The sequence below is a fragment of the Melospiza georgiana genome, chromosome 13 (genome assembly GCF_028018845.1).
Source record: "Melospiza georgiana isolate bMelGeo1 chromosome 13, bMelGeo1.pri, whole genome shotgun sequence".
Classification (NCBI taxonomy): Eukaryota; Metazoa; Chordata; class Aves; order Passeriformes; family Passerellidae; genus Melospiza; species Melospiza georgiana.
In genome coordinates this window covers 7,202,577-7,225,216 of record NC_080442.1, presented here as the reverse complement: position 1 = coordinate 7,225,216, position 22,640 = coordinate 7,202,577, and the positions used below count along the sequence as shown (strand labels likewise).

At 42.2% G+C, this 22,640-nt stretch overlaps 1 protein-coding gene across 4 annotated transcripts in view; it reads left to right on the top strand.

Moving 5' to 3' along the window:
* Positions 1-10,932, top strand: part of MYZAP (myocardial zonula adherens protein) — a 51,152-nt gene extending 40,220 nt beyond the window's left edge. For 2 of the 4 annotated variants that reach the window (XM_058033256.1, XM_058033255.1), the window contains exon 13: positions 1,891-4,785. In XM_058033256.1, the coding sequence (XP_057889239.1) occupies positions 1,891-1,993 (103 nt within the window). In that variant the 3' untranslated portion in view covers positions 1,994-4,785. Of the gene's footprint in view, positions 1-1,890; positions 4,787-8,029; positions 8,705-9,360; positions 9,584-10,352 lie in introns of those variants that run through there. The other 2 variants (XM_058033259.1, XM_058033258.1) reach the window with 2 other exon arrangements.
* The last annotated feature ends 11,708 nt before the right edge of the window (positions 10,933-22,640 follow it).

Sequence of the window (22,640 nt, the reverse complement as noted above, 5' to 3'; positions counted from 1 at the left end):
ATGAACTGTTTGCATGTGGAGTTTAAAAGAGCACTTCACTCCTAGGTGCAGTTTACATAAGTGATTTATGGTTCAGGATTTATTTTTTTCTTAAAGATGCAAACATACTGCAAACTCGTGGGGAGCAGTTACTGCCAGTAATGCAATTTCAGTCAAGTCCGAGAGGGGACAGTGAGGTGTGACTGGCTCTGGTGCAGTGGCCGCTGGCAGCGCTGGAGGCACGGGACAGCTCTGCCCAAGGCTGCCCAGCCCTGGCTTGGGGCACACCTCACTCTGTGCCCGAGGTGTGACCGGGAGCACTGGAGAGCAGGGAACACCCACGGGGGGGCTGCGGCATTCTGGAGATTCCTGGCCCGGGGCGGAGGATTGCAGGGTAAACAGCGCCGTGACATGGCCCCGGCTGCGCCGGAACGCTGCGGCTGCTCCGTGCTGCCAGGGCTCTGAGCCCGGCTTTGGAAAACCCAGGTGTGCTGCCAGGGCTCTGAGCCCGGCTTTGGGAAGCTCAGGTGTGCTGCCAGGGCTCTGAGCCCGGCTTTGGGAAGCTCAGGTGTGCTGCCAGGGCTCTGAGCCTGGCTTTGGAAAACCCAGGTGTGCTGCCAGGGCTCTGAGCCCGGCTTTGGAAAGCTCAGGTGTGCTGCCAGGTCTCTGAGCCTGGCTTTGGAAAACCCAGGTGTGCTGCCAGGTCTCTGAGCCCGGCTTTGGAAAGCTCAGGTGTGCTGCCAGGGCTCTGAGCCTGGCTTTGGGAAGCTCAGGTGTGCTGCCAGGGCTCTGAGCCTGGCTTTGGAAAGCTCAGGTGTGCTGCCAGGGCTCTGAGCCCGGCTTTGGAAAACCCAGGTGTGCTGCCAGGGCTCTGAGCCTGGCTTTTGAAAACCCAGGTGTGCTGCCAGGGCTCTGAGCCTGGCTTTGGGAAGCTCAGGTGCGGTGACAGTGGCTCTGAGCCTGGCTTTGGAAAACCCAGGTGTGCTGCCAGGGCTCTGAGCCCGGCTTTGGAAAGCTCAGGTGTGCTGCCAGGGCTCTGAGCCTGGCTTTGGAAAGCCCGGGTGTAAGTGCCTCCCCTTCTCGCCTGCTTTCTCTGCCCTGAGCCTGCAGCAGGGCACTGAGCTCTGGGAGCAGGGCTCTGCACTTGCACTGCAGTATTCCCCACAAGGCCCCACAGGGAAGAGCAAAACAGGAAACAAACCAGTAAAATAAAGAGGACCACTTCACGTTACTTTTATTACCAGAAAGTAAACTTGTTGTTTGTAACTGCTCTGCAAATGGAATTGTTTAGTTTGAAGGAATGTAAATTAGCCTATTAAATAAGCAAGCAAACTAAAATTTACTTCATAATTTAAAAATACACTAATTTTGGAGTTCAGCTTAGAGCATATTTTAATGGCATGTGTTTTGGAACCTTGAATACACTGTTTTTTCACTCAGATTGTCAACAGAAACCTATCTTTGTTGCCCTCTCTCGGGCCCCTCCATATGTAAGCACAGCCCCTACTTATCTGATATTTTTCCTCTTTTTGAGATTTATCTCTTTGAAGGAATGCACCTCTGTGCAGTTTAGATTTCATGGAATTACTCTTAATGATTAATTGTGTTCTTAAATGCAATACCACTATCTTTCTTTGTTGCAGGACTCTTAATCCTAATAACTTTATTCCTGGGCATTCCACTGTGAGCACCAGCAAATGCTGGCCTGTAAATATGTCGGTATCTGCCACGGTTTTTATCAAATACTCTTTGTGGCATTATAGAAAAGAAATATGGAACACACCAAATGCACTGATAAGTTTAATTTTAGCCTGTCAATATCAACACAAGAGCACAAGTTCACTGCCATGGCATTACAGCTGTGTGATATCTGACCTTTACACTGTAAGCTTTCTCTTGTCTCCTGAACAGCACAAACTCTGAGCACAGAGCTCCTGAAAGCCCGAGGCCGGTGAGGACGTACACGCCATTCAAGAGAGTGCTGGAATTCAGCACGAGGAGCAGCACATCCTGAGAGCCCAGCTCAGCCAGCTTTCCAAATATGAGCAGATCTTTGCGCCTTGCAGCTTGGTTAGATAAGTTTGTATCAGTTTAGAGGAGAGCAGCAGCATGGAGTCTTGCTAAATTTATCCTGAAAGCAGCTCTGAAGTTACTACTGGTGTTAACTGTGAGGGAATAGGGAAGCAGCAGGCTGAGCGAAGCAGCAGTCAGGTAATATTGCTTCTTTAGAAGCTGTCTAGTGCAATGTGTCATTTCAAATGCCTGTAAGGACTTGTATAGCTGTACAGTTGTTGGGTTTTTTTCTCTTTAATTGTGTTGTAATTCTGTTTGAGTAATGAAGCTCTAATGTATTCTGTTGTCAGTACTACTGGAGCAGTACCTGAAGCTGTGCTGGCAGAAGGAATTTGTGTGGAAGCTCCAAATCTACCCAAACTGAGGGTGGCTCACACCTATCCCAGAGACCTGGGGCAGCTGAGGGCTCTCTTCCCCTGGGAGCAGCTCTTTTGTGCCCAGCACTCTGTCTGGGAGGGAGAGATGAACTGGGCTGTTTAAAACAATTCCCTCAACACATGGCAGATGAATATTGTGTTTGCTGCTCAAAACAGTAAGGGATAGAGCAGATTTTAATGGAATTTGCTTTGCTGGACAGAGGCACTGGTTTGCACTTCCTCAGTCATGGGAGAGTGACCATGGGTGACACATTCAGTAGCAATTGTGTAGGAAAATCCCTGACACTTTATTTATTTACTTTTCCATTCGAGGAAGGAGTTTTAATTAAACAAAAGTTTGCCTCCTGCAACCTGCAGCAGTCCTTGTAATTCCAACAGCAATAGCAGTCCTGAATCAGGATTTGGAGTTTTGAGTACTATTTTTTTTTTGTCCAAACCACTTAAAAATTTTATCTTCAAAGTAGCAGCGGGAGTGACTGTATCTAGTACTGAACTAATTTAAATATATATATAGGATATTATTTACATCTTGTTTTGATCTTCCACTCTTAGTGAGTTTAAAATGAAGTAGGAATATATTATTTAAATTGTTAACATGAATGAAGGACTTTTTTTTTTCTAATTACAGTACCTGCAGCAGAAAACAAACAACTTAGGTTCTGTATGATCAATATTTCATGCAGTGTCAATCCCAGGAGTTGCTCACCTTGCCACAGAGCTTCACAAAGGGATTGCTTTTATCTCCAGCCTAATGCAATTCAGTCCTGTCTATTCAAATCAAGTACACTTACTAAAGCTGTATTTTAAATAATAATGTTGAACACACAAGAAGATGAAAACAACTCTGATTTCAGGGATAAGCTTTGTACCCATGAAATCTTATCTCCATCTAGTGGCTGATAACAGCAAATATTTGCACAGTATCTGTTTTTGAAGAAAAGGACACTAAAAACTAATCCCAACAGGTATATTAATGTCGATTAGGGATGCAACTTTAGGTTTTACAGAATGTTTTTAGCATTTCTGTGTCCAAACAGTCCCTCTGTAATTAAGGACTTGAATTCTGGACCATGTTTTGTGAGAATTACTTTCAAACTTAAGATGAATGGATGAAGGTGGTAGTTTTAGATAAAACGAAATGCATGTTGCTGGAAAAGACATTAATTGACAAGTTTAAAAAAGTGAAAATCCTTTACCCCTCTGATTTTGGCCAGAAGTCAGGAAACAGAGCCTGATGACTGTGAGGTGCTCAATGAATAGTAGTAGAGGGCAGGGTAAGTATCAAAATGCTGTTTTGACACAGACTCAAAGGAAGTTCATTCTACATTTAATATACTCCTGAGAATCTCCTGAAAATGCTGCAAGCTATTTTTAACTCTTAGACTTGCAACATTATGGTAATCTGCTCAACACTTTAGGAGGAATGCAGCAAGGCCTTAAGTTTTTACTGTAAAGGTGTTCTGTGTAAATTTTGTCTTGACTGTTTGATGAAATACAGTATTTTTTCTAAACCAAATAAGGACTCAAGTCAAAGCTGTATTTTAAGAGCATTTTGACATGCAGTGAGCTGGATGACTATCACTTGATTGGACTACTGGTGCAAATTTGGTAACTGAAGAAGAGGAGAGGAACTGTATTTATATCATTGTGTTACATTAAAATGTAGAGCTTTCCAGTCAAATGAGCAGTAATGTAAGCTAGCATAGATAATAACAAACCTGACTGAAAAGACTGTAACACTTCTGGATAAATTTTCTCAATTTGAGACTGAGTTAATTAGTACTATCACATTAGAAACTAGTAAAATTTCTGTAAAAAGCAATAAAAGCCATATAGGAAGGTCCCAGAAAGTACACTAAATGTAAGTCAATTGTATGACTACATTTGTACCATGGTAAGTATTCTTTTGTGATTTATTCCAGATACTCTGGAAAGTATTTTGGGATACACTTTTCATATATGCTGTACAAATAATGTATTACATGTATGCTTTTAATACATCCGGTATGTAGGACATGAAAAGGATAAATTGCAATAAACACTGTATTTAAACTTGTTGTTCTGTTGTGTCAACAGTCTTTTGGAAATAAACCTACCTTAAAAGGTTGCAGACTCTTGCTGTTCACAACCTTGTTTGTTCCAAACATGTGGGACTGGAGAGCGGCTCCTGCGGAGCCTCGATGTTCCCGTCGGTGTTTCCTTTGGCACACGGGCTCCTGAGAACAGGAAGGCACTCCCTGGCTAAAGACTCCCAAAGCCAAGTCACAAAAGTAGATGAACTCTTTCATGAAATAAAAAACTATTGACTTGCACAGGATAAACAAAAACTGGGCAGCACAGCTCTTGGAAAAAAGCCCAACAGCTTCAGATCATCCAGATAACATCTGAATCCATCTGGGATGATGCTCTCCAGGCTTCAGCAGGATGAGACTGGGATGGTTCTGGCACATCTTTATTTACAGTTTATATCCACTTACTGATAATAGAGATTTATTTTTAAGACTATAAAAATAAAGCAATCTACATGTCAGCTAAAGAAGAGGTTGTGCAAATACGATAATCACAGTGTCACAGGTTTGTAATGCTCACAGGAAGAATGTCAAGTTTTTAACTCAAATACTGCCAACAAGCCCTGATAAAATCTTGTTGAGATGGGCAGTGCTTGATGCTGAACCTACAGCATGGGATTCTGGGAGCTGGATACAGATGCTTTTCAGAGAGCTTTAAATATTTGACATTGAACATTTCTGCATATGGACAGATGAGAAGTAAGTTCTCTGTGCATGAAGTCTGTAATTCTGCACAGGAACTCCCTGCTCCACAGAATGGAGACGGACATGCTGAGAGTTTCATTCCATTTACATTTTACTTCATTCTTGTTCAGCCCCTGGGGCTATCGGCATGTGTAAAAGAAGAAAAGTGCAGTGAGACCCGAGTTAAGGCCCTTCCAGCTCTGCCTCAAGCACAACATGGAAGGAGCACAAGAAAAGAAGGACACAGGAGCCATTTACAACTCAAGGTATGTGAATATTTTACAGATAAAAAGGAACTTGTTGATTTAAAGAGAAAATACATAGAAGTTCCAATATTCTGTAAAGGCATATAGTATCTAGGCGATGCAGTGATCTGATGCTTGCTTCCCAGAAGGTTGATAGGTATCAATACATATATATGTGCTTTTCAAGTGTTTGGGGCTTTTTTTTTTTTTTTTTTTTTTTTTTTGAGAAGTAAGTTTAAGGGAGGAGCTGTTTTTTTAAGGAAAATAACCTGAATTATTATAAAGGTGCATCATGCTGATAAGAAATTTTTTCCCTAAATGCAAGAAAAATTATTCAGTTAAATTCCAAATACTCATACAATTTTTCTTGTTATTTTGGGGGTGATTTACATTGTATGTGTACCTTGTTTCCTCTCCTCCTCAAAATTCCTGAGCAGAGAAACAGTAATGGTAGTTCCTGTCCCGTCGCCCAGAAAAATTCCCTACAATCTAAAGGTTTTTTTTGCTCCTTTTCCTAATGAAAAGAAGAACATTTTATAAAGTTGAATAATAATACTAAATTACTAAATCTATATGTCCTTCTTCAAGTTTGTACTGAAGTTGATGCTGTTTCAGTAGCAAGGTGTCTAGATACTGCCCACCTGTTCACAACCAAGAATATATTTGTTCCAGCACCTTCCAAATTTCAGCTACTTGTTCATCATTCTGGAACTGTGGGGTACCTGTAAACAGACAATGATATTCCAAAATTTAACAGTCCCAAATTGTAAATATGAACAATATTCCTTCCCAGTGAACTTGAACAAATACAGACTCAGTGAACAGTATTCCAAGTGAGGTACAGAATGATCAGGCAGGATTCCCAGAAGCCATGTTATTAACACTTTATTCTCTTCATTTTTTGCTTTACTTTTCTGTGTGTTTATGCAGTTTAGCACATAAATACTTGTTAAAAATACTGGCATTGCTTTTCTGTACATGTCGCAAAGCAGCTGAACATTTTGTGAGAGCAGTGGTCTAATGAGTTTATTCCTTCTAGATTCTCATTTCCCTGCTGGCGGGAGCAGTTTCCGTGCCGTGTTCCCCACTCTCTCCTACCCGCAGGACCAAGTGTTCCTTCTTACGGGAAGCACAAATGTGACAGAGGTGCGTGACTTAAATCTGTGTAACAGGCAGCAATTCAATGAACTTGTGTCCTGTAACTGGGGGGGGTCGACCGCTGAGAAAAACTCAGAGATTTCCCTGAATCATGGGCAGAACTCCCCCAGGGGATTTTCCACAGATGATCCAGGTAGTGCGTAACAGATAAAAGATGTCGAGAAACTTCGATAGAGTACCAGATTGCGTGGTATGGTGTGGACTGTGGAGGGGGAAAAGTTAATGTCTGCTGCAGTGCTGACTCAAAAATTGCTAAAAGGTGTAAAATTGCTCTGAAACTCAAACCCAAAGGCTTTCAGCGCTGCTCCACACGTCTCGTGCAGGGCACACACCGCAGCTTTCCCAGCGGTTGATGCGATTCTCGTAGGATTTAAGGCGGGTCCCCGGCGCGGGGCAGAGCGGCCGCGGTGCCGCAGCCCCCGGCGCTCCTTCAGCGCTGTCCCGGGGCCGCGCCATCCTTCGCCTTCCGAGCAGGTCGGGCCCCGCCGCTGCGCCGTCACTTCCGGCAAGATGGCGGCCCGCGGGGCTGTGGCGGGTGCCCATGGCGGCGGCTCCGGGGCTGCGCGGGCGGGCGCTGCCCGAGCTCCGCGAGATGCTGAGGCGGCAGGAGCGGCTGCTGGCCGACCGGTGAGGGCAGCGGCAGCGCGGGCGCCGAGGAGCGGGCCAGGCTTCCCGCCAACTTCGCCCGTCCCCTTGCAGGCGGCAGAGGACGAACCGCCCGCTCCCGTTCGGCGCCTGCGGGGCCGGGGAGGGCGCGGGCAGCCCCGGGCTCCAGCGGCTGCGGGTGCGGGCAGCGCTCAGGCTGTACATGGCGTGCGGCTCTGCTGCCCGCGGGCACAGCGATGGACGCCTGTCCTGTGAGGGGAGGCTGGGAGGATTGGGATTGTTCCGCCTGGAAAAGGGAAGGCTTTGGGGTGACCTAATCTGCGGCCTTGCAGAACCTGAGAGGAGTGTACAGGAACGATGGGGCAAAACCATTTGCGGGAGTATGTTGTGAGGGACGAGGGAGGGAAGGGGTTCCAATGAAAGAGAGTGGGTTTAGATTAGATAGAGAAGGAAGAAGTTATGCCCTGTGGGTGGGGAGGCGCTGGAACAGAAGCTGTGGCTGCCCCGTCCCTGCAGGGGTTCAGGGTTGTGTGGGGCTCTGAGCAGCCTGGCCTACGGGAAGGTGTCCCTGCCTGCGGCACGGGGTGGAATGAGGTGATTTCTAAGGTCCCTTCCCACCCAAAACATTTCATTGGCTCCTGTGTTTCACTGACAACATGTAGGTAGTGCTGTGCTGCAAATGCTTTGCATCTTGCTGTGTTTCAGAAGTTTAGTATGTAAATAAGCTGATGTTGCAATGTGAAACCTGCTCCATTAGCTATTCTAATAAAACTTCTGTATCTCAGGTTGAAATAGGATTGTTCATAATAATGTTTGTTTGTTTGTTTGTTTGTTTTAGGAATTTCATTGCTAGACTTCCAGATAAGGGTAAGAAGATCTCTGATTTTGCTGAAAAGCTGAGGCTTGCCATTTCCCAAGAGGAAGAAGTAGCCAGGACAGCTGAGCTGTTATCTGCTGTCAGGTTGGAGTTTCAGACAAAACAGGAGGAGATTAATACAAGCAAACAAAAAGTTGTCCTAACTGAGGACACAGTGAACAGTGCAGATTCCTCAGTCATTAATGAAAACTCTAACATTAAGGACATTTCTGACACTTCTGCTGAAAGGGAGGAGAAGGCAGAAGAAGATGCCACAAATCAAAGGACTCAGAGGAAAAATAATAAAGCAAAGACTGTTACAAAGGATCAGAATAGTTTTTGTGAAGATGTCTCCAAGTCAGCCACAAGCAATCACCTGAACAATGATCAGCAAGTGTCCCAGAGCAACACTGAGGATGGGACAGAAAGTACAACTGCTTTGGACAATAGCAAAGAAGCCTTGGTTGATGCCTTTCAAAGAGTTACAATTGCAGATGGGGAAAACAGTGAAAAAGTATTAGAAAAAGAGCAGGATGTGGCAAAACACAAGGGCAATGTATTTGGAAGCCAGCATCCCAAGACACCACATTATATTGAAGTTCTAGAGGCCAGAGCCAAGAATCCAATCATAAAAAAACCCAAATTTAAAACAAATGCGTGAGTATTGGGACATAAAAAAACTTTTTGTATGTGCATAAAATGGGAAATGGTACAGAACAAGCATAATGGCTTTGTTTTCTAGTGCTGATTAAAGAGATTTAAAGTCTCATGACACACAAGGTTCATATGTTGGCTCTGTAGCTTTAAATGCCACAGAATCTCAGTGCTAAGCAGTTGTTTCATTCCACCCATCTGAAACAATTGACATGAATCTTCAGAGAATTTAATAGCTTAAGGTGCAAAACTACTAAACAATTGGTGAAACTTTTGGATCAGTTCTGGAGCATGTAGAACTTTAATAGCTGGAATTGTTTTGCTTTTTCTGCACTTCCAGGAGAATTGCAGTCTATGTTGTCTGTTCTGGTAGCAGTAACTGTTTGTACCTTTGTGACTCCCACTCATTGCTACTTCAGTTTGCTAATAAATCAGCAAACCAGTTTGGTTTATTGTCAGGAGTAACTTTTGATACTGTCTCTCTGTGGAGAAATATTTCTGTTTTCTCTGAGTGCTGTTTACTTTTTATTTGTCTGTGTTTCCATAGCACTTCAGATTTATTTTCAACTCTTAGGTGTTAAAAATAAGTTTTGAAACTGGAATTGTTCAACCTTGTGATGCAACTTTGGATCACAACACAGGTATTTTGTGTCTTCCAGACTATCAGGAGAGCAGAGTGGATCATCTCATGGTTCCTCTTCCAGTCGGTCACCCGGGGGTTTGGGCTCTCCAGTTCCTCCAGAAGAGAGGAGACTCAGAGATAAGAAACATTTGGATGATATCACAGCAGCTCGACTGCCACCACTGCACCACTCCCCTGCCAAGCTGCTATCCATAGAGGAATCCATAGCAATTCAGATACAGCAAAAAGAAGCTTATGAGGTATGAATTTACAATCTGGTCTGAAAATTATATAACCAGGATCACTCCCGAAACAGAAAAGATAAAGGGATCCTTTCATAAAGGTGAATTGAGATGGGAAGACTTTGAGGAAAGGCACTTAGTCTTGTATTTGATTCTTTTCATGATATAATTAAAGAATGTATTACTGCTCTCTGAAAGTGTTACATGAAACAAAATCTATGTTTGTTAATATGCTGACCTTATTGCACTCGCTTCACCTCTGACTAGAAATTTAAATGTACACCTTCCTATTAGTGATGACAGAGCTTTTGTCCTTGCATAAATGAAGGCCTAGCAGTATTTTTTATTCTTAAAATATTCAAGTATCTACATTTGCCTTTATTTATTCTGTGTCTGAAGAATCCAAGTTCTGAGGTTCTAAATTCTGTTATAATGGATTTTGACTTTCCAGGTAGTGTCAAGCTAATGCATAAATTAGACACTATTGTACAAGTGTTCTGTTAAAACTGACATTACTGTAGCACAGGTGGGGGCTGCCACGTGGAGAACTTCAACTCTTATTAAAAAGAGTCAAATGTTAATAGCATAGTTATGTATAAGTCTGAAAAGAAACCTGAAATTTCTTTGCTAGTTGCTAAAACTTTTAATTAAGCCCACTTTGGAATTACTGCTATTATTATTACTATTATTATTATTATTTCAAGTTTATATTTTAGTATATTACTTTATTCATGAGAATGACAAATGAACACTTTTTCTAACCTGTGTCCTTTTTTTCCTGACATAGGAAATGCAAGCCAAGCTTGCAGCACAGAAGCTTGCAGAGAGACTGAATATAAAAATGCTCAGGTTTGAACCAGAGGGGGAGGCCTCAATGCAGTACAGAGAAGTGAGAGATGAAGATTATTTTTCAGAAGACTGAATGCATGGAAGGCTGTCTGTGGATGAGCTGTGTAACTGATTTTTATGCTTATACTTCTTAAAACCCAAACCTGAATATTGAGAATGCTTCATCTTGTCAGCTTTTTCTAAAATTTTCACATGACAGTTCCAGGAAGAGTTCAGTGTAGACATCATAAATACACGTGTCACAATTATTTATCAGTCTTCTTTGGGGACTGTTTTTTGAGCCCTTGGGGCAGTTAATTCTTGTGGAATGCCCCACAGTTCTCAGCTTTAGCAAAGTAAGCTCTCTAATACAGTTTTGCAGGCTAGGATGGGTCAGCTATAAGAGAAAGTTTCTTCTGTGCAGAAGTGTGATAGCAAAGTGCTTTGGCACAAAACATGTCCATAAAGGAAGCTGAGGTGCCTGTGAACTGCTCACAAGTATGAAAGCTCTTGTCTTGTATAAATGTGAGCTACTTCTTTTACCTTTCATGGTATTGAATATTGAATATTACCTTTCATGGTATGGTGACAATACCTGCCTAGAGAGTCACAATAAATACCTGATCTTTAGGCTGTAAGGTAACTTCTTTCTACATGAGAACTTGTTTTTCTGCCTGCACCTTAAAATAACACTTGCTGCCCTTACCTTGTGAATAGCTAAGAATTTAAAGTTATTTTGTTACTCAAATTCTGTTTGGGCTTTAGGGACTCTGCTGTTTGGTTTTCGGTTATTATGGCAAAGCACATCAAGAGATCAAGTTCATCTGAAGACTTTACTATTTTTATTAAAGATTTTTATGTTTTTCTGTATTTTTGTACACTGCTTTCATACTTTGGATGTAGTATTTGTCATAGTCCAATACTGTAAATCAAGAGATCCACCCTCTGGTTTTCTTGGAGGAAGGGTTGTGTGTATTTTTAAGTTTTGGCTGTTATTTGAAGACAAAAAACCAATCTTCCTTACACGACCATGAATAATAATATGAATTTTGAAAGATAAGAAACACACCTGACAAGTATTTCACAATGGTATTTTCACTGTGGACTAGGATTTTCTGAGCCTGGTTTGAGTTTAGTTCCTTAAAGCAAACCTCAAGAGATTCCTTGTATAGCCTGGCAACCTGTTTTCCAAGATGTTGCCACAGCTGTGTGTGCAGGGCTGTCCCTGGACGTTCCTGCAGGAATGATGTCTTTGGAAACCAAGGCTGCTCCAGCTGCAAGTCGTTGAAAAAGCTGCATGGGATGAACATGTGAGAGGAAGGTCTCAGCCACTTCTTAGTGCAGGCAGCACTTCCCTAGCAGGCAGGAGCTCTCCCAAGTGCTCCAGAAGCCCTCCTGGGCAGTCCCTGTGGCACAGTTCATGCCCTGGCACTGCAGTTGGACAGGTGCAACTGCTGGTAAGCTACTTGTGATGTTTTTTGACTAGATCATCTCCTGCTCTTTCTTGAACCCTTTCCTCTTGCAGCCTTCTGGTTCTCATTGTTCATTGGCTTCTCATCAGCTGCTCTTCCCTTTTTCTCATTAGGCTTACCTGTTGTCACTAAACCCAGTATTCTGCCTCCCTGCACCCATTCCCTTTCCAAATGACAGGCTGCTGTGTGTATCTGTGTATGACTCCTGCCACTGCTATCTTACTTTGCTTTCTGGAACTCCATCTAAGTACCAGCTGTGTGCCTCAGTCCATTGAGAACCTCACAGAGACCTCAATATCTTTGTAGTTTTGTCATGACTGCTCTCCTGAGGCTTTTCTTATTTCCTGATTTGATGTCAGGTGTTTGTCATTTCTAGGCCTTCTTACCTTTCTACCTTCTTTTCATGCTTGGGGTTTTTTCCCCTCCTCTCTTGTCTATGCTCCTTCATCCTCCCAGCTTCTCACCATCACTGGCCTCTGTCAGCACAATTCTTTGGCTTGTTTTCAGCCATTCACATTGATCCCTCAGCATCCCTGTTGATGACCCAGTGGATCTCAGTTGTGTCTATTTCTGTTCAGCACGTGGCTCTGACTCACAGGCCAGAGGAGTGGGTGCAGTTCATCTCTCAGATCAGTGCTTTCCAAGCTGCCTGTCCACCTGCTTGTCCAGCTGCATCTTGTCATCAGCCCTCCCATTACTGCAGTCTCTACTGCTCAGGGACAAGCAGCCTCAGAATTATTGGCTTTCCCTCTGCTGTTTCATGAAACATAAATCACCACTTCATGCTGTTTGCATCTCTTCCCCTGGTTGGCATCCTTGCCCTTATCCGGTACTGGCTGTGCTCTCACACCTCTGTGAGATGCTGTGTGTGTGTTTTCTCTCTGCTGGCTTTTCTGTGCTGAAGGAATTCACACAGAGCTATGCAGTTAGGGATTTGTTTTCTGGAGTACTCAAATTTACCTCTACCTAGGCTTCTGCTGAGCACACACTTCTGCTAACTAAACCAACTTTTTTTTTGTGTGCTATTAACACATACTTTTGCTCTCTAAGCTTTATAAATCAGAGGCAGTTTTCTTGACCTTTATTTTGATAGCATTCAACATGTTGGGTTTTTGCCAAAATGATCCCTGAATGGGTAAACTTCCCCTTTAAGAGGAGGTAGGGTGGGGTGCCAATCACTGTGGTAGCAGGTGAAGTTCATTAAGTGCTCATTTAACAATCAGCAGCTGGTCAGGGCAGTTTTGGGGAGCTCTTGTGGAGGAGAGTCTTCTGTGAATACCAAACCAAGCTAAAGGTATGAATTTTAGTTTATTATTTTAAAGTTTGCAAAACTTGGAAGCTTTCCTGGGGGTTGTTGCTTCTGAGCAGAGGTGTGCACTTTGAATTAAGATTCTGTGAATGATAAGAAAGCAAAGTCAAGTTTAAAGAGTCCTATGTTGAGGACGTCCAATCCTGAAGTCTGTGAAAGGTGAGAGCACAAGAGGATCATGAAAGGATTTGCTGGATAATGAAAGGATGAATCATTAAATGGTTTAGTCACACACATAGAAAAAAAATTCTGATTGAGTATGGTATTGCTGTTGTGTATTTCATTGTTTCCCAGTTCCAGATCATGTCAAAATGTATCTTGAGAGCTGAGGAGCTTGCTCTCTGTTTTGAGAATGGACTGCCATATTGGAATGGGCTGTTAACACAGTAAAAATAAAGAATGGATAATATATTTTTGAAGTTGTTCATGTGAATAATGTTTTGTTTTGACCATGTAAAATTTAGAAGAGAATGGGAACTCTTGTCCTTCAGTGCTTTACAAGGAAAACATGGAGATGGAGCTAGGAAATTATTGCTATGTTGGAAAAGAAAACTAGGGATGCAGATGGATGAGGAAAGACCTGAGAGACCTAAAGCTGGCCAGTCTTGCAGGTCTGAGAGATGGCACAGAGACACAGCTTCAATGTGGCCTGTGGGTCAGAGCTGTAGCAGGTGAGGCAGGATCTGCACAGCACCAGCTGTAGGCCCTTGGTTTCTGCTTTGCTGGGGCACCTGATTCCCAAACTGCTCAGGAGAAAAGCCTTCAAACAGATTTTCTGTGCTGCAGCAGCTTTAACCTTTCCTGGGGGAGAGAACACGTAGTCTGGTTTGCCTGCTATGGTGATAACATAATTTAGAGAATTTAGCCACCTAAAAATTTATGCTAGTTATTTAGAAAATAACATTTGAAGAAAAGTCTAAATACTGCTGGACTTTGTTTTTGGCAGACTTGAGAATAACTAAGGGTAGAAAAGACAGAGTTGCTTTTCCTGTTTTTTAGAGTTCTGTTGAGAGTGGACTACTAAGGGCCATGTGATCACAAAAAGTCAGTGACAGTGAGCTGTGAGCTCCTGTGTGGAGGAAATGGGGCTGGTAAATTGAGAGAACTTGGAAACTGTGGAATTTCTGAACCTGCCACAGGGACACAGTATCAGGAGTCAGGCAGAACACTACCCAGACACTACTGACTGATGAATCAGAAGCTGAGCGGGAAGCCCCAGCAAGAGCTGGTCCCTGAGCAGCCCCGGGCAGCAGTGTGGGGTTTCAGTGTGGATCTGCAGGCACACCACAAGCTGGCAGCCTTCAGCAGCCTCCCTGAGCAGCCCTGGCTGTGCCTGTGGCTGCTGCTCTGCTCCTCTGCAGCTCCACTGCAGCGCCAGCTCGGCATCCAGGAGCCTGCAGCCTCTGTCATTGCCGTGCTGGGTTTTGCCAGTGGAAATGATCTGTAGCAGGACCCAATTCTGGCACAGTTTGAGTGGTGTCTGGCTCCTTCTCTGCCTTTAGCAAGGTAGTGCCTGCAAGGAGTGTACTTGGGCCAGGGGAATTGCAAATGGCCTTTTATTACAAAGGAAAATGAATGGCTTTAGGAGGACAAGCAGAGTACTGTGTTGGAACAAAGGTGTGTCCTGTCCTGTGGACTCTGCTGTAGGAAAAGACAGCTTTTTTCAGCTTTCCCAGCCCTGCTGCTTTTTCAGAGCAGGATAAGAAAGAAGCATAATTTCTCCAAAGTATTTTGTAAGGACAAATTTTTCAGGGTGTAGGTGTTGCATGTTGTGGTCTCATTCCAGGGATGTGTTAACTGACCCTTGGTTTCCCTTAGTTTGTGGTTTACAGGTGTTTTTGCAAATTCACTGCTTTTAGGTGGTATGTGTGGAGATCACCATTGAGATTTCCTGGTCTCCTAATGTTTGGGTTTAGGTTGTGAACTCCCACGTTCTGGGAGTGAAAGGGAAGTAGAAAAGAGAGCTGTGTGAATACATTTGTTTTGTTGTGGTATTGTTTGTTTTCCAGTCAGCTAACGAATGTGTTTTGTTCTCATTCTCTGCAGTGCTATGTCATTGTTACCACTATGGTGGGCAAATGTTAGCTGACTACAGCCCAAACATTTTCCAATCACACTGACTTTTCATGGGATATGGATGCACAACTGCATTTGACTACTTTGTAAATCCACACTGTAATTATTATTATTATGTATGCAAATCTTTAGAGGCATTTAGTAATCTCTTGTTTAAAGCAACTGTTCTGATCACTTGGTTATTAAGCTTTCACTGAATTGTCCTTTGATTGGGTGAAGCATGAAAGCTTCACTGTAATACTGAATTGAAGTCAAAGCTGGATTCCTCTAGGAACATATATGTGCAAGTGCTCTGTTGAACTGGGATATTGGCTCTGTGTATTGTTTAATCTCTGTGTGCAAGGCAATTTGTGAATAAGAGTTGTGAACCAGTTACTGGATGTGAGGAGACACAAATGAACCCAGTGAAATGTGTGTGGGAAGCAAATTGATTTTCAACTTGCTAGAATCATTGAACTAAGCATTTCACTTCTAATCACCTAAATATGAGTGAATGTGTCCTGCAGCAGTAAGTTTAAGAATGGTTTCTTGACAGGAAAATTTGTAGGAATTTGTATTGACACCCTCACTGCTTTTCTTTCAGGTTTATATTGGAGACTATAATTGTGTCATGCATGAGTTGGCAGATCTCCACTGAAATCTTGAGGGATATAAGTGGAGCCATAATGCTTAATGAACATATTCCTATTTCCTCCCTCTCTTCACACAGCTGGTATTAATGTACTTGCTTATTAGATCAAGACAGTGATATAATGTGGCAAGTGGTTGCAGTCCAAGGTTTGCCGAGTCTCTGAAGCTGAGTACTTGATAGGAGATACTCTTTACACACTTTTAAATAGAAATTTCAGTTGTAAAATTTCTGTGCATTTTTTCTTCCTTTTTTTTTTTCCTGAAAAAAAAGTTTTCTCATTTGTTACTTGATGACAGTAACACACACATTAAATTTACTCAGAGAGTAGTCAGACAATGGTGGAAGTACTGCAGCTCTGGCTTAACAGCACAAGATCTCCTGCACCCATTTTTGAATTGAAGCTGTCATCTGCCCTGCCCAACCTGTGCTGCCCTGGGTCCAAATACTGTGACAAACCTTGTCCTGCAAAATCACATCTGAGTCTGGAGGTGCAGTGACACCATCTGTAGGAGATCTTGGTGAGGGAGACACTGCAAGGCTGAATGCTCAGCTGTGAGGGCTTTGCCTGGTAGGTGGATGCACCTTCCCAAACTGACACTGTAAGGAGAGTAAATTGCACAGTCAATGAGGTTTGCATTCCCAAGTCAGTTTTCCATTGAAGTAGCCAGGTGCCTGTCTCTTATAGATCAATGAGAACTAAAACTCCTCACCAAGAGAGGAACCTGGTATTAGTACCTGGGCACTAACTTGAAAACATGAAATGGCATTGGCTCTCTTTCCTTCAGCCTCTTATAGCTCTAATGCCACTTATATTGAATTAACATTGATTTTATTCTGTTTTCTTACAAATCTTTAAAAATGAATCTTCCAGAATTTTCCTACAACGAAATGAACCCTCTGATTTTGGGTAACAGATAATAGATACATATAAAAACATAAGCTGTGCTCTCTGGCCATTATTTGTATTTGAATGCATGAAACCTTCAGGGACTGTGTGATAAGCTCTTTCTGTTTAAGTCACTGTTACGAGTGGTCTGTGTTGTCTCCTGGTTACTATAAAAGTCTTGATGTAATTCTGGTTTCCAGAGTTACAGATCCATCCATTCCATTTGTAATTATGTGTGAAATTATTTTGTCATTGGCTTTTTCCCTGCTTCTTCCTTATGGGGGGAAAAAACCAAACCCAAGCCACACAGATTCATAAAGCCTTTCTTATATGTAATAATATTTTCTTTACTGACCCAGGTTATTTTATATTGATTAGAATTTCCTGAGCCTTGGTTTCATGTGTCTTTCTCAGAACTGCTTTAAGTTGGCATTGTACTGATTATAGGACTGCTTAAATGATAGCTGATGATAAATATTATCCGTGCACAGACACTGGGCATCACCATGTGTCATGTCTGCAGACCAGTTTTTTTGCCTGCACGGCAGATTTTTGTGGCTGTAAGCCAGGAATTTTAATGAAAGAAAACATCAAAGATGCAGAAGAAATGAGAATATTAGTCAAGGAAGATACACAGTGATGCTCTCTGATAACCCCTGGTAATTGACATTAGAACTATGTGGGAGCAACTTAAATAAACATCTGGACACCGAGTTTAGACATTTCCAGTGACAAAACCCAGACAGATCTTCTGGACTTGCAATAATAAATATTTCAGCGCAGTCCACATGAATCAACTTAGAATTCTGTTTTCAATTACTCTAGTTTTATAAATATATCATAGTTAATTATTCAGGGATACAGTTTCTTTTGAAGATTAAGGAATTTGATGGTTGCTTCATTCACATAAAGTTCCATTTTTTATTTGTACCAAACTTACTTCTGTTTGTACAAAAACAATAATGCAAGCTTGCCAGAAGCCATTAAAGTAGAATGCAACTGAACTTTGCCTGGGGTGGAAGGGACTTTTCTGAAATTCCTGGCAGTGCACTGTACTTCATTCCAGCTATGGTAACCACTTAAATTGTGCTGAAAAGAAAATTATAAATAATAATTTTTAAAAGTTATTCTCAATATTTAGAAGATACTTTCTTGATCTTTTTTTACTTTTGGTAACATGATAGTGCTAAGAATGTGGTATCCCTTACAAACAGTGAAGAGATGTTTATATCTACCAAAGTATTTTAAAAAGGTGGTGATGAAGCTACAAGACTGAATGGAATACTGGTTGCAGCCCAGATCTGATCCTAGTAGTGCAACTGTGAGGAGTCAATAGCTAGCAAAAATATGCTCAGTTTTTGTATTTTCTCTGTATTCTTTAGAGAAGCCTCTACTGTGGGCTCTAATTGCAAAACCACTGATTTCAGGAGGAGTGAATCATGTCTCTGAGGTTGAAGTTATTTCCACATTATATTAAAATTATTCATGCTTTTAAAATAATAGTAATAATTATTATTATTATTTTGAGATTATATGTACCTTTGTTGCTGGGGCCCTGGACAAAATGAGGAATTCTTCTGAAATGTACTCAGTATTTAGTAATCTGCATTTTCCACTTTCAGTTTAATTTATGCTTCCCCACAGCCCAGCCCGTCAGCATCAGCAGGTTTCTGCATTCCCTGCCCTGGCTGTCACTAGCAGGAGCACAAGTGTTAGCTGGCTGCCAGCGTTATTGAGGCACTGCCTGAGTTGTGCCATACCACTGGATTAAGAAAGTTTTAGGGGACTACTGTGTTAGTCTGACCTACAGGTCATCATCCCTTTCAGAGGTGGGAGAGGCAGCCATCAGTGAGTGCAATTCAGAAAGTCTCTCTTGTGCTGGCTGATACAGCTGTTCCTGCATCAGGCTGGGCTCGTGTGGCAGTTCAGGTTAGAAGGGACCTCAGGAGAGCTCCTGGCTGGGATCCTGCACAAAGCAGTCAGTTCTGAGGCCAGGTGACATTGCTCACAGCTTTAACCCAGACTTCCTTGGAGACCTCCAGGGAAGGAGACCATGCAACCTCTCAGGATAACCTGTTCCCAAGTATGGCTGTCCTCCTGCGAGGGCAGGGACAAAGCCTCTCTTGTTTCAGCTTATGCCTGCCTCTTTTGCTGATGTCCTCATTGGTACTGGAGGATGCTGTTCAATCCCCTTGAGGTCTCCCCTTCTCCAAGCTCCACAGGTACACTGCTGGCTCAAACAGCTTGCTCTTTTCTGAGACCCTCAAGGCCTTTTCAGCAGGGCTGCTGCACAGCTTTTCATTTCTGGGCAAATCCTAGGCAAGTGTGTCAGGAAGTTGTAGGCTGACAAGTGTATTGTATTCAGTTCTGTCACAGCTCTCTCAGATTGATAAAGTATGTTTTCTGCTTTCATATTTTGAAAACAAAAAAGTAACCTAGACTCAGATCAGGGTCTGCTGAGGGTCTGATCAGACCTAGATCAGATCAGTAGCCATACTATCCAAAACTTCAATGTCAATTAAAACAAGGCAATTTGTGCTTTGTAACCCATTCTGCATACTATAAAAGTGATGGATAAGGAAGCACACTGAAAGCTATAAATCAGCCTTGAGTTTGATAATCTAATAAGAGCATCTCTTTGGTGGTTTCATCTCTTGCTCATTGATCTATAGCTTAGTAATTAATTTTCCTTAGTTTTATCCTTGTATTTATTTTAATACCTAATTCTTTATTGCTAAAACTATGCACCGGAAATTTGTAGTGTTATAGTTGAGAGAGTGCAATTTATTCATTGTTATAGGAAAACAGAGGAGGAAGACAATTTATTTAGAAGTTTATTACTCAGAGAGGTGCACTTGAGCAAAGACAGAGAATAAAGCAGAATGGATAAATTTAAAGGGAAAATGTAGGTTGTGAATGTTAAGCAGCTCTAACAGAGGAATTATCTGTTGAGTGATCCCCCATGGAGAGTGTTCAGTTCTCATCTGCAGGTGCTCCCAGAGCACTGAGTGCAGGGAACAGCTCTGCATTGAAGAGGTGAATGGATAATTGGGATGTGGGGATGTTTTGTGTGTGCTGCCCATGCCATGACTGCAGCATTCCCCTGTTACAGGGCAGCCACTCGTTGCAGTTGTATTTGTGGTTAAAACCTGAGGGTGTGCTTTGGATACCTTAATGCTCATCAGATCTTGAATCTGAAATACATTGATAGTTCTGATTTCCTCCTGCAGTTTTGTTTTCTTATCTTGCTGAAAGGATGGGGCAGTATGGGTAAATGCTTTGCTTATGAGCTCTGCCCATTCCAACATAACTTTTTCCCAAGGAGGAAAAATGCTGATAAAAAACAGTAAAAATTTGTTTCAAATCATTTGTAGCAGATGAAAATTCTCTTTATGCATTCTTTTTGTGCTTTGTCTAAAGGCAAAAGAGCTCAAGCTCTTACTTGACCCTTAGTTTGACTCAAACTACCACACAGTAGAGAGGAAATGAAGTTTATAGGTTTGTACTTAATGGCTGTTGAGACACTTAACATATGTACATTTAAAATGTTAACTCATTTCTCTATTTCAATGTTTTTATTTCCTAAATGATTACTAAGTTTTGTAGAGATCCAAAGATAACAAACTTCTAGGTAGTAGATATATTACAAACTGACTTTTGTGCTCATGCGCCACATACTTATATGCAGATAAATTTGAAAAATGAAGAGAAAGCAAGATGGAGAAAAAAATTAAGTAAATACTTCATTAGATGGTGAAGCTCTCACTTTCTTTAAAAATTGCACTTTGTTTAAAACAAACAAACAAAAAACCCCAACCAAACCCCACAACCGAAACCAAAGCAGCAAAGAGCATATATTGTTATTAGGTTATCAGAATCCTCCTGCAGAAAAGATTACAGGTCAGGTATATTAGACAGATGTTAAGAAGAGCTCTGTTCTCTATCTTGCAAGCAGTTCTCATGGTTATCAATTGTGTTTGGCTTTTAGAATAAAGGTAATTGGCAAAGTGCCATGTCATATTTCATCCATTATGCCTGTCTTATGAAGTATCACACACTTCTTCCTAGAGTAGGTGCTCCCCCTCCTCTCCAGAGATCAGACTCTGCTTTTACTTGTGGAATGGCTCTGTGGGAGAGTCACCTGAACTGCACTCTTCCTATCTTTTAAAAACAGGGAGATGAGAGATAAAGTTTCATAGGTCTGAAGAGAGCAGCCTGTGTGACATCTGTCTGGCTTGTGTATGTCGTCCGTAACTCTCTGCCACAGCTTTGGAGGGAAGTCCTCCAGAGGACTTGGTGTGCTCTTTTTTGTGCTTTGTGTGTAAGAAAGGATAGCTCAAAAATATTTGGAGGCTCTAAGAATCTGTGATGTAGAGATTAGGATGAAAACCCAGTACACCTTTCCCAGATGTGTAAGGAAGGGCAGTATGACACTCGTTCTTAAACCTAGCCCATACTTAGGTTCCCTGCTAAATTGATGTCTTAGTAAATAGCTTCACTGGTGGAGTAGAGGAGACATGAGAGTCAGGTTACACTTTATCACAGAACTTGATATGAAATCCATACTTTGTTCCCTGGACAGTGCAGTGAGATGGATATCTGTGGTAGTAATGTAAGAGCATGTTTGTGAGAGTGCTGTATGTCACAGGGCTGCCCTGGATCAAATAGCATTTAAATACATTGTACGTGGGCTTTGATCAAGGACCACAGGGCCGTGTCTAGCCCATGGAGCACAAGGAGACCCACTTACAGCCTGCCACTAGAGCAGGAAATGTTTTCCTATTTTACTGTTTTACTGTTATTAAAGCTGGAGATGTATAGTACAGGATCACCCAACAGTACTATTTAAACCAGGATACTATGTGGATACACAACTTACTCCTGTTTTCTATTTAGCTGGAGCAGTCCCAGAGTGATGGCTATGCTACCTTTATGATTCTTTGCCAGCTGTGTAAGGACAATACTGGGTCTGGCACACAGTCTGCCAGGAGAAATGTGTTTTTCAGAACAGCTGGAACAACTGTTCCAGACTCGGGTGATCAATCTGAATCAGTGTTGCTATTTGTTTCACCTGCTTTGTGGTTGGACTAGGTGCTTAAACCCAGCTGATGTCTGAGTGAGCCGTGCCCTCAGGAAAGTTCCAATTTGTGCTTCTATCTGAAGAGTTGATGTCCCCTCTGTGATCACCCTGTTCCCCCCCTGCAGAGCTGTGCCATACAAGGCATTTAGTGGCTTTTGTTGTGCTAATGTTTCAAGGCTGCCACAGTAATTTTAAAATCTAAGGTAGAGGGAAACCAATTTTTTTTCCTCCCAACAAAAATAGCCTTGTTTGGGATTTGCTTTAGGGTTTGAAAATTGTAGGTAGTGTTTTGTGTAATAAATGCACTGCTGATAATGCCATGAGGCACCAGGCAGCACCCCAGAACCCTGCCCAGCTTGACAGGGCGATGGAAGCAATGGAATCTCATTAGCACCAAGCTCTGCCTGGGTTAATGAAGCCCTGCTAATGAATAGTGTTGTGCTAGGTAGAGCAACCTCATGTCAGCAGACTAACCATGACAAAGTTTGGATATTAAGAGGGTTTGAAAATATCTTTTGATATTTTTATTGATAATACAGGTATATGCAACTTGGCTTGATCCTATTTCTGTTCCCATTGCTTGAGGAATATAGCTGGTCTGTTTGTAGCTTCTGACTAACGCCTTAACTCCAACTCTAACACAATTTGCTGTGGATTTATGATGTTCAGCCAAGCTGATATAATCATGTAATAAATATCTAGTTTTTCCCTCATAATTTAATTAAATATCAGACCTCCTTACAGAGCTTCGGCAGAGGGGAACCACACGAAGCGGGAGTTACACTTTGCAGGT